Raw genomic sequence first — 13,415 nt, forward strand, 5'->3', positions numbered from 1 at the left:
GAAAACACTCGCTCCGATGACAAGAATCATGTCCATGGACAAAAACGTTCATGATTTTCACACTATGTCAACAGGTCGCTATCGGGTTTATAATTCATGCGCATGTTTGTTAACGTACCATCCGAGAAACTCTAATGCAATTGCGCAAATACTAAATTTAATGATTTTATATTTAAAATACCTTTTTAATTGATGCTTATTAATTAAATCAGTTTGATAAATTGCTTTCTTAAATACAACCTGCTTCAGAGGGTAGTGGTGGCATCGTTGGTGATGTAAATTACTACTAATTACATTAATTTCTGATAAAACCAATGCAAACGTAACTTGACAAGTTTTTAACTATGAATGCAATTCTTTATAACTGTTTTCTTATAAACGCTTTATTTCCACGAGCAATCATTGTTGGATATTGGTAAACAAAACCTCAAAATAAGCGGTCCAATGTCTCAAATGAGTTTTATAGCGAGTTAGAAAAATATGTCAATTACATCCAAGCTAAAAGCCCACCCCTCCCCGCAATTTGCTAGTAAAATTTTCCATAAAAAAAAACACAATAGTTCTATTTATCAAAAAGTATCCCCTATTCGTCACAACAAAGGTATTGATTTATTGCTTTATTACTTTGATTGTTGAAAAGTTATTTATTCCGTCAATCGTGCGCCATGTTGTTCTATCTAGTCGCCAGCGCAAATTGGCAGTATGTCGCATGCAAAAGGTAAAATTGCACGATCTATTTCATGAGAAAATCATTATAAAAATATACAGCTTAACCTTTGCCTGAAAATGTAACTGGTTAACTGGTCGTTTCGGTAGGTTACCAGTTAACCTCTTGCATCCGTAATATTAATAGAAGTGGTGGCCATCCTTTGCCTTTAGCCAGAACAATTTGAGAATCTCTTATATAAAAAAACATGCAAACAATATTGATGTATCATCAAATTAAAACTATTGACAAGAGATATGTGATTTTATACAGACGTCAATCAAGCCTGGCATTCACTCCTGCAAGTAACTTAAGAATATACCGGTACATACAGTAGTATTTTTCTGTGCATTTATGGTCATCTCCCCATCCTCTGTTGTTGTTATTGTTGTTGTGTTTACAACTTCCACTTCCAGATTCATCATATGTACTACACTTGTAACTTTCTGCAATGAGCCTGTGCAAATAAAGGAGTACATTTATAGATGTGAATAATTTTAGAAACCTAATACATGTTTGATAAAATTATATTGAATAATGTTAATTTTTATTTGTTGGAAAACACTTAAAACATGTATACTTAAATGTAGAAGGGTAAGACAGGCATTTCCTTGCGTGTCTACGGGTCCGTTAAACAGACCCATTTAAAATTCAATAACACAATAAATTATAATCACACTTTGAAAATAAAACATCCCAATACAATTTCAAACAAGAAACCGTCGGAGACGGGTGATGCTCCCCGAAGTTTTTTTGTCACAAATTGCATAATATATTCAGATAAAAGGAAACGTCTAGTAGTTGGGGGGATAATAATTGCACTATATGTACAGTTTATAGAAAATTTCAAAGGGCCATAACTCTGTAAAAAATCATCCGACCTTAACCGGCTGATAATACGCACAGCTCATGTTAGTAGTAAAGCTTCCCATAAAGTTCATTGAATTCCGGTCATTAGTTGCTTAGAAATAGCCCGGACAAGAATTGTGCACAGACGGACGGACACACGCACGGACAGACGAAGCGGCGATTATATGCTCCATCCAAAAAAAATTTGGGGGAGCATAACAAAATTAGTGTTTTATGATTATTATATCTCAATTGTATTTACATAACATCTCAACAACTATAATCTATAGGCTTGTTTTCATATAATAAAAATGATTGTAAGAGTTATATAAGTTTTCCCAAAGAGGACTTAATGAGTGAAAAAAATAAATGTAAATTTGAAAGCCCCCTACCAGTTTCATGAATACCCCTATCAATAAAAATGCCCATTAAATCAGTTTTTTAAATCAGCGCCGCAATATGCAGATGATTGACATCTGGCTTTAAAGGTCAGGCATATAAAAGGTAGATTGGTTATCTTGTGCATACAATTTATCATCATACTTTCTGTGATCTTTAAACAAAACTGCATAACAAGCATTTAGTGGAATTATATTTTTATTTACAGTCATTTGGCATTGCAAATACACAAATAAAAGGTTTTGAATAATCATCTTATCGTGTTTAATATGTAAAAGTTCAATTAACTGTGTACTAAGTACCATGATCATTGATTAATTAACAAAGACATGACCTTTGACCATTGGTGAAAACCATGAGATCTTGTATAATTTCCAAAGGTCCCATTATTATTCAATACCAAGTCGTGTCTTTGTTTTGTCACAAGAATCTATGGCAATTTATATAAAACTACAGTTTCACACAATAATCCTAATATATAAACCTCTTTTGTAATCATATTAATTTTTCACAGTTTCAGAAAAATCGAAGAGTAAACCTGACCTTTATGTCAGAGACTGTTTTATTAATAACAAAAGGTTGATGAAGGGAAAGTTTGCCGATAATATTTATCACCAGAAATGTTGCATATGTTGAATATTCGGCTCATTTTTTGTTTAACAGAGCATTTTTAAAATGCTAATATACATTTTAATATTTGTTTTGTACAATTGTAAAGTGTTAAATATTCTATGTTCTGATTCTACAAAATCGATATGCAAATACATCAATTATGGATATAGAGATGTTTTCATTTTAATTCGATCAATTCCCGCTGTACACATGTGTAGACAAACTGCAACAGGTTAAAATATTTAAACCAAACATGTAATTTCTTAAACTACAGATCTAACACGAGCTGTGTTTGTGAAACACAATGCCCCCTACTGCGCCGTTTTGAAGCCACATATTTGACCTTTGACCTTGAAGGATGACCTTGACCTTTCATCACTCAAAATGTTCAGCTTCATGAGATACACATGCATGCCAAATATCAAGTTGCTTTCTTCAATATTGCAAAAGTTATTAATTATTGCAAAAGTTTAACCAAGGTTAAAGTTTTCCACAGAATGACAAACAGACGAGCACGAAACAATATACCTCCGACTATTCGATCCGGGGGCATAATAAAGATTGTTGAAAATTGAAACATAAAATATCAAACCTTCTTTATTTGACTGGATATTATTCGACATGTTTGTACAATCTATTATTGCAACATGGAACATATCAGCTGAATACTCAAAACGTGCTACATTTCTGGTGAAAAATATTATTGGCGGTCTTTTCCTTCCATAGTAACAGCAATGAGTCAGTTTATTTCACGTGCACATATAAGACTGACATAGGCACACGATCACAAGTTAGAATTGTACACCCTATTACTTACTGTAGAAATCTTCTCCTTCAAAGGATACCGTTGTAGCCACATCCTCCATTTCACGTATCATGTTTGTAGTTAAAAGCTTTGGTTCAAATACCTAAAAGTGAAAACAAATACTAAATTTATTTCAGTGTATACCATAAAGAAAAAAAAGTAGCTATTCGGTGGCAGGTGTTTGGAAATCCCATATTTGACTTGTATGACATGGGATACAGTTTCATTGTCTGTCTACCTGGCGAAGGACAAGAAGATTGTCAGGTGTGCAAATGACTTTCAGCCCAAGTCCCTTATTATTTAACAAAAGATTTAAAAACTGCCCAACAGTGATAACCTTTGATGAAAAGGAACAAAACTAGAAGCTCATATTCACACGCGTCAAATGACGCAATTTCAGGTACACTTCCGCAGTTATCTGGAAGCCATGTTTTTTTAGGACCAGATTCATTTTCAAACTCAGCTAAGAAATCATAAGTCTGATTAGACCAAGTTTTATTAAAAACTACAACAAAAAAGAGCTGTCAGAGGACATCGCGCTCGACTATGCTTAACAGTATAACGTACGCCATCATGGGAACATTGTTCATATTCTCAAAAAAAGGACTTTATTATTTTTTTTGGGGGGGGGGGGTAGGGGGGTGAGAGTGGGGTATAATGTGGGGTGTGGTAATTTATAAGTTGATGTTGAAAAAAAACGGGGGGGGGTAGGTGGGATGGGGGTAGGGGGTGAGAGGGGGGTATAATGTGGGGTGGGGTAATTTATTAGATGATGTTTAAAAAAAAAATGGGGGGGGGAGGTTGGGGAGGGGAAGGGATTCTGGGTAGGGGCGTAGGGTATTGTTTGGGTGGAATCCATTGTGGTATTCAGGTAAGTGTTGTTTTGCCAAAGTAATAATAAAATGTGATCATAAATAAAGAAGTTATGGCAATTTAAGCAAAATGTTGAATTATCTAAGTGTAAAAGGGGCCATAATTATGTCAAAATACTTAATACAGTGGTCTGCTCTGGTTTATAGGTTGGGGTCATGTCAGTTAACAAGTATGCAACATATAAAAGCAATAGGTCAAAGGATATAGGAAATATTTGGGGTAGTACGCAAACTTTAACATAGATTAATCAATAATATGCATATTCTAGGTATAAAAGGGGCAATAATTATGACAAAATGCTTGATAGAGTTGTCTGCTCTTGTTTGTAGGTTAGGGTTATGTTGGTTAACAAGTATGCAAAATATGAAAGCAATTTGTCAAGGGACAATGAAAATAAATGGGGTAGTACGAAAACTTTAACATTTGCTGAATATTCTAATTGGAAAAGGGGCCATAATTATGACAAAATGCTTGATAAAGTTGTCTGTTCTTGTAAATAGGTTGGGTCATGTTCGTAAACAAGTATGCAAAATATCAAAGCAATATGTCAGGGGGAAAAAGAAAATATTGGGGGTAGAACGAAAACTTTAACATTTGCACGCTAACGCAGACGCCGGGGTGAGAAGGATAGTTCTACTATATATATTTCATATATAATAGTCGAGCTAAAAATGTCTTCTGGAGCATTCCCAAGGTTTCAGTATAGTTAGAAAACTAACCACAACCAATTGCAATGGTTTTCAAAAAGGACCACATAATAACCAGATAACGCAAAGAATATCAATGAAACCTATCGTTACTCCACGACAATATAAAGGATGGTTAAATCATGAAAATAAGAATATAAGGCAAGCACCGTATAAAGATTAAACACAAGAAACACCTGGTAATAAATGCATGTAAGAATGTCATTGATTTTGGTTGACAAGTTCCAGAGATTATGCCCAGCAATGCAAATGTCCTTATCCGAACAAGAGAACAGTTCATGCAGATAACAAATATGAAGAAAATTGCTCAATTCAAGCAGGAACAAACTTAAGTATAGGTAAAATTAATCAAAAAACTATTATTGTTGCTTCTTTACATTGATCCCACACACACAGTAATAAAAAGTTCTTAACCAAGTTTCTTATATATCATCCATAAAATAACTACCTGAAAATGTGTTTGATGAACATGGAAATAAAGGCATATCATCAAATAGCTTCCTGAAAAATTGTTGCAGAATTACCGCTAAACTTAAGCAAGCACAGGTTACCCATATCTACATGAAAGAAGATCCATTCATTGAAAGCAATTATAGACCAGTTATTATCCTGCCCACAATGCCAAAGATATATGAAAGAATCATTAGCAACCAACTCACTGAACACTTTATTAATAATGTTTTTCACCCTTATCTATCAGCATTCAGGTTATCTTATGGTTGTCAGTCAACTTTATTGAAATTAGTAGAGGATTGGAAACTGGCCCAAGATGAAAACAAGTATGTAAGTGCTGTTTTAATGGACCTGTCTAAAGCGTTCGATTGTTTACCTCACATTCTAATTGTACTTAAGCTTAAGGCCTATGGGTTAACTGAGCATGAATGTCAATAAATGTTAAATTATCTATCAAACAGGTCTCAAATGGTTAAAATAAACAATTGTACAAGTAAATGGCAAGAAATCATTAAGGGAGTGCCGCAAGGCTCTATACTCGGTCCTCTGATCTTCAACATATTTATCAATGATATTTTTTATTTAATAGATAAGTCAACCCTGTATAATTATGCAGATGACAATACCCTGTCGTTCACAAAAAATTAAATACCTTTAAGGAAACTATTGAAATAGAGAGTAAATCCCTGATACACTGATTCAATATTAACCAAATGCAAGCCAACCCCGATAAGTTCCAGGTAATATGTGTATGTAATAATACAAATAAAAAATTAAAATCATTTACTACATGACAAAATGAAATTATATGTGAACAAGAAGTAACTCTCTTAGGTGTGGAACTTGATTACCAGCTAAACTTCGATCTCCAGGTTACAAATTTGTGCAAAAAGGCACCAAAACAATTACATGCACTTTAAAGACTAAGCAAGTTGCTGAATGTAAAAACTAGGTTAATTATCTTTAAATCATTTATCAGGTCAAACATTAACTATTGCCCCCTAATCTGGCATTTTTGTAGTGAATCCAACACAGACAAATTAAAAAAGATGCAGTTCAGAGCCCTTAAAATGATTTAAATGAATTTAAATGATTATGAATCAAGTTATGACGCATTATTGAAAAAGGTTAACAGTACTACTCTTCACTTAAACAGGTTACGCCTCATTGTATCAGAAACATTTAAAGTTATCCACAATTAATCCCCAAAATATCTAAAATCCTTGGTTAAAGTCAAATTTTCTAATTATAATTTCAGGTACTCAAACATCCTAAAGACGCAACATGTAAGAACAACAAGGTATGGCAAAAATCCTTTCGTTTTGAAGCTGTCCGGTGTGTAAACAGCCTGCCAGAGGACATACGCACAGTCGACAAATACAAAGACTATGTACGGCTGACCCAACCTGGACGGATCCAAAATGCAAATGCGCCATGTGTGAGTAATCTGCTTCTCACGCTTTTGTTTGTTCTTGTTGTCCTGCTTATTTACTATTATCTTATGGTTTATACTTTTTCAATTAACCCCTTGTTTGTTCTGCTTGGTTACTCTTTCCACGTTATTTATTGTATGTTAACTTTTTCTTTGGCATCTACCCTTTGTCTTATATGTATGTGTTTTTTTTGCATGCAACATAATATGCTCTTAATGTAAACTTGTACATAATTGGTGTTGTATGTGCTTTAACATGTACTTTAAATGCTTATATAATATGCTTAATATTTATTTATTTTTTTAGCCCATTTATACTTGCTATACTATATACATTTGTTTGTCGGGAAATAGCTCATGAGCTAATGTTTACTTTTGTTCATATCCGACGTTAAATAAAGATTCTTGTATCTTGTACCACCTAATATGCATTTGTATACTGTCTGGATACTACAAATAAAATTCCGTCTCACTTGGATCATAAGTTCCTGAAATCTGGCTCACAAATTAAAATATCACACACAAAACAACACAAAATGTCACCTTTGATCAATAGCATAATTGTTCATATTGGATTCATTATTTAACAAGTGCTGAGTTTGTGAAGCACTATGTCCCCATATATTTGACCTTTGACCTTCAATGATGACCTTGACCTTTCATCACTCAATGATGTGCAGCTCCTTGTGATACACGTGCATGTCAAATATCAAGTTGCTAAGCTCAATATTGCAAGTGTACATTAAATGAGCGATTTTGACCCATATATTTGACCTTTGACCTTGAAGGATGACCTTGACCTTTAACCACTCAAAATGTGCAGCTCCATGAGATACACATGCATGCCAAATATGAAGTTGCTATCTTCAATATTGCAAAACTTATGGCAAAATGTAAAAGTTGGAGCAAACAAAGCAACAAACTTACAGACACGGCAAAAACTATAGTGGTGCGGGCATAAAAATATTAAGAATGTAATGGCTTATTAAGATTTTACAAACATAATATTTTGAATAAATTTGTTTCGCTCTTTACATTTCAGATATGCATTTTGATGTGTTAGTATTCCCTTATAAAATAAAATTAAATTTAAGACCTTTCTTAATAGATTCAATTTATAAAGCTATCCTTTCAAACTTAAACATACTGATGAACCTCAAACAGCATATATACTGAACAGGGTGCAAGTTACTTGCGAGCTTTTCAGATATTATGCTGGTTGCATATAGCCATTTTTACTTTGTTTCAGAACGGGAACGGGTTAAAATGGACTGCCAGTTACCTGAGTGGTGAACCACAAGTCCCAGACCTGATGATCTTGATAGAGACATATCATGTGCAGGTCCAGTATATGACCCCGGCTGCTGTTCCCTGCCATCAGATACAAGTCCGTCTGATCATAGCTGTCAGCAACGTTGATCAATATCTCTGTAAACAATAGGACATATTTGTATTGACTTGCTACATGTATCAAAAAGACTATTGCCAAGCAATATATGTCCCCTACCGGCTCCACCATTGTCAGAATGTTTTATTTGTTGCCATAACAACCAGAATTGTTGACGTAGGAACAAAATGAAATTACGTGCATAATGTCCATATTGCCATCTATCCATGTTTCAAGTTTCATGAAAAATATGAAGAACTTCTAAAGTTATCGCAGGATGCAGAAAAGTTAGACAGACAGACTGACGGACTGACAAACTCAGACGCACAGAGCACAAACCATGCGTCCCATCCGGTGAAACTGGTAGGGGACAATAAAGCAAATCAACACACAATACACACAAATCTGGAGATACAGACTTAGTTGATCCATTAGCAATCTACTTTAAATCTGATATCAAATCAAATAATATTTTTTGTATTGAGTTTTAATTTAGATTAAATGCTATAGGATACAAAAAATGTTTTATTGCATCATATGCAGTAATGCCAAAAACGTGCTTCCAAGGGACTTCCTGAAAATCACGCGAAAATAAATTTAATTTCTGTAAACAATTACCCTACGTTTGGATGGAACTAATCATCTTCATAACTCATTGAATTTCTTATTGCCTGTTACGTTTTCAATTACATTCATACAAACAATATATAAATTCATATTGTCAACAAATAAAATTGAAGTGAAACATTTATTGTAAAACTTGTTAAAGCTGTCAATTATTCAAAAGATAAATATCACATACATGAAACACATCTTATGTTCACACGTGTATTGCACCAAACTGTAGATAATCACGCTAAAACTGTTCCCAAATGATGGTTAGCCTTACATTTATTATAATTGAGCCATTATGCAATAAACACATCGTACGCCGTAATATTTGAATGTCAAAAAAACACTCTAGACTAGAATGGAAATTTGGAGAAAAAACAGGAGCCAATACTCATCTGCGTTAAATTGGAATAAGCGATATAACGGAGCGTGTTACTTTGGATTTACAGTGTATTAAAATAGTTTCTATGTTTGTTGCAATTTACAAGCATGAATGTAAAAACAATTGGGCTGTTCAATATTGCACATTTATATATTTTTTTAAATACTCATATGTTCAATTGTATAGTTTGCACTTATCAAAACACTACAACTTAATACTGGCTAGAAATATCGAGATTATTGAGCAAAGTATGTTATGATCGACTTGAACCCATCTGCCACCAGTGTCTTTCTATGAAATATAACTAGTACACAAATATTTGTATCTTAAACACGTGTAATGTATATTATATTTATTTCTGAAATCATTTTTCAACGTGACATCATGAGAGTCAACAACTGTTTTGTTTAGCATGACTTTAAGTAAGTAAGTCTCCTTCAAAATTCGGTTCCAGCACTGAAAGAGTTAATTTAGTTTTACTTTCTTCATATATTATATGAAATGACAACTCCTTAATGATTATAAATGATTTTTGTTAGTAAGCAAAATGATGATTGGTATAAATGTTTTTTTGATGCATGGTTACCATTCAAGTAAAATATCAAAGAGGACGTTAATAATTTATTTTTGTTGTTGATTGTAGTTTGGAAGTGGTATATTGTATTTAGCTTGTCAACTTAAATTTTGATTTAAATTGTTGTTGTCATGCGTTGCTTTTATTGCCAAGTGTGTACGAAGCCTAATAGGCAAGCGACATTTACTAACCGAATTTCATACATTCAACTTTTTCAATAATCTACAAATCTTTTCAATATTTAATGACACTTTTTTAACAGAACAGAACAGGCAGTTTAATTTTGATTACAGCATATACAGTTCATCGTCAAAATAACAATATAGTAATAAAAAATACATATAAATACTCATGCATCAAAATACAAACAAATTTGTTTATGCATTTTTACTAATATATGATTTTGTGAGAATGTAATATGTAAACAATGGCTCTTTCTTATTATTTATCGACATTAAATGGATGTTAAAATCCGTAATTGATTAGGAAAAAAATTATGCGGTTAGATAATATATACAAAATTCCAATACAGGGAAAAAATATCTATATAGTTTTGGTTTAAATGCTTTAATACAGAAATTAGCAAGACATATCATTTTACATTTTCTGGTCTCATTCAATAATTGCAAAAATTTAACCATACTTGGTCTTCTTCTTTTAACAACAGGTATTAATGTTTTTAAACATTATCATACCAAGGCATTCAAAACAAAAAATATTTCATTTCTTAGAATCTTTTGGTGCCTACCAGTTTCTATAAATAGAACATGAGAAGATAATCATTATTTTGCTACTATGTTTCTAAATTAAGAATTTTCAATTTTGTCCAAGTAAATGGATCTTTCAAAGAAGGGTTTCAATTCCTTGTAAAGAAATAGTGATGGAGTGTCATTAACATCAGTTTGCCATTTTGAAATGAACATATCATGTAGTAATATATTGCAAAACATAACAATAAAACTGTTTACATTAACAAATTCTGGATATATCCACACGTCATTAAAACCTTATTCTTACAAAAGTTTTGAACGTTTGATGCCCATGACCTGGAGGGAGGGTAATCACATGCTTCTTTATATTGTCTACGAATAATATTGCTTAAAATACAGTTGGACGATTTTTTTGTTGGACAATTTCAGACATGGGGAAAGCCCGTCAGTCTGTAGGACATTGCCGACGAACAGTAAAAAAGACCGATGGTGAAATGCAAGATCGTCGGACTTACTGTCTGGTAATTTTTGCTTTCAAAAAAATTGTAACCCATTTGCAGTTTGCACATCATTATTTTGTGGTTACCGGATTATGATATTTCCGATATTAAAAAGCTCATTTTCGCCAAATTTTGTAAGTTAGTAGTACATTGCAGCATCGTAAATTCCAATAATTATTACAAACGCGAATAGTGTCTCGAATGGTCGCAAAAGTAGTTGGAAAATTATGATTTTTTTGTTGCGTTGCACGCATGTCGCAAATATTCCAAGACGGTGGACAATAAAAACAAATTACGATGGGCAGCATGACAATTAAAAATCAAATTAATGATTGACATCATATAATTAGTATGGATAAATGAAAAGCGTTTGTGATTGAACGATGGAAAATATGTCCAAGATACAATTAAGAGATTGTCATTTTAAATTTATGAATGTCGAAGAATTAGTGTACATAATTAAGAGTGCATTCTACTCACGAAAAGAAATCTAAAAAGTATTGTTTGAAAATTGAAACTGACGGATATGATTTGATATATGTTTCTGAATCTGTGTATAATCATATTCATGTTCATAGTCTGCTTTATTATGTTTGTCACTCTTATACAGTTTACTGTTATTGCATGTCAGTGAAATGGATACAATAAAAGGTTAACGTATTTAATAATATAAAATATAAATATTTTTCCAAAATTGAAAAATACATTTTATTTATTTCTTCATATCAGGCTGTTCACACTATTTTTGCCTTTTCATAAATCAACATCATGTTAAAATTCTCTTTTTCACAATGTCCATCTGTAATTAAACACTTGAAATTGAGGCCTGTAAAATTAACATTTGGCCTGTAAATTATTCCTTCTTTGTAGGCCAGTCTGGCCTATAAGAAGTGACTGTCTTTCCCAATGTCTGCAATTTTAAGAAATATTTAACTGCTCGTAAATATCGACATATATACATCGGGTATCTACCAACTTCGGCATCAAAGCATGTGAATTTGTAGAAGTTTTTACATTTAAAAGTCATTTGCAGAATTTGCGTTGGACTCGCTAAATATTTTCAGCTTTAGTAAATCCTTACACCTCGCTTCCATAATTAAAAATCAATGCAGAATAGGCATCAAACAGATTAAACATGATTTGAACAGGTACATTCAATGATCTTGTAATCGCAAATAATGAGTTCATCGCCTTGACTTGTACAAATACACCGCTGCTTGACATTACTTTTCCTAGATAATTCCAATTTTTCATGATTTTGAGAGAGTTGATGTAATAAACCTAATAATATCCCTTTATTAAATCTGATTTTATGAAAGATGACAATTTTTGTCTTTTCGACAGTGACATTTATATTCCACTGTGTGCAATACTCAAGCAAATTGTTCAGATAAGATTGTAAGATTGTAATCAGCGGATTCAGAGATAAACACTTCCTTGACGTCGAATAAAAGAAGATAGATTAATAATTGATTAATAGAAATGCTTGAAAGTGCAACTCAATATTTATTTATTGTTTATATTACTTACAATCAATGTTTGAAGGACAAATATTGCGTCTCTTGTACTAAAGCTCGGCTTGAAACCGAACTGTGCTTCTGTTAAAATTTCATTAGCAGTAACCCAATTGTGTAAGCTTAGTTTAGTATATAAGTCAATAACTTTTCAAAATAACTCACAAGGGTTTTACCTCAATAATTATTTGGTATAAACATTTTTTACAGGGGAATTATCAGACCCATTAACCAGCTGTGTGGGAATTTCCCAGACTTGAGAATATGATTAAATTACAGTTCCAATGCGTTACCTATTACATGGACACTTTCTTGAAAATATTTGTAAATAATATTGTCAGATGAACACGCCTTATGTTTAATTAATTGTTTTGAGGCCATGACAATTTCTTCAAATGATATGTGCCTATCGAGCCTGGATAAGAACTTTCAGAATAATGGTTACTGTCAAAATAACGAAAACAATTTATACTGTACTCATTATTTAACTACATTCATTCTGTGCAGGTTTTTAAAGTGTTAAACAATTATTTTACATAAAATGTTTCTCCGTTCGGGTTGGCAGTTTTTTAAAAACATTTTCCAAAATTATTTAGGTGATTTTGATTCCACACTGTCTATCTTGCGTCCTAACGTATGATTAAAATCGGACTTGCATTAACGAAAATTATATGCTTTCTTTTTTCAAATCCTGACAGGCAATTAATCTTGTTATTCATTTTGTTATATCTGTACAAAGCATTATTATATTCGTTTTGCTTTTGTTCACATTCCGCACACCATTTTTGTTTATTTTTGTCAACTGAATCGAAGTTATTTGAAACGGAGTTAATAGTGCGTGCAAAACAAAATAACTTTAGACATATTATATACTGAGTAAACATTGAAACTAGGTCCTCT

The 13,415-nt window shown here is 32.6% G+C and overlaps 1 protein-coding gene across 1 annotated transcript in view; it reads right to left on the reverse strand.

Annotated features, from left to right (window-relative positions):
- LOC127854474 (uncharacterized) overlaps positions 1 to 13,415 on the reverse strand; it is a 97,281-nt gene that overhangs the window by 57,084 nt on the left and 26,782 nt on the right. Inside the window, exons 6-8 of the mRNA XM_052389526.1 lie at positions 8,119 to 8,264; positions 3,384 to 3,474; positions 1,039 to 1,163 (exon numbers count right to left, since the gene is read on the reverse strand). Coding sequence (XP_052245486.1) covers positions 1,039 to 1,163; positions 3,384 to 3,474; positions 8,119 to 8,264 — 362 coding nt within the window. The remainder of the gene's footprint in view (positions 1 to 1,038; positions 1,164 to 3,383; positions 3,475 to 8,118; positions 8,265 to 13,415) is intronic.

This window comes from Dreissena polymorpha, chromosome 13 (assembly GCF_020536995.1).
Source record: "Dreissena polymorpha isolate Duluth1 chromosome 13, UMN_Dpol_1.0, whole genome shotgun sequence".
NCBI classification, from domain to species: Eukaryota; Metazoa; Mollusca; class Bivalvia; order Myida; family Dreissenidae; genus Dreissena; species Dreissena polymorpha.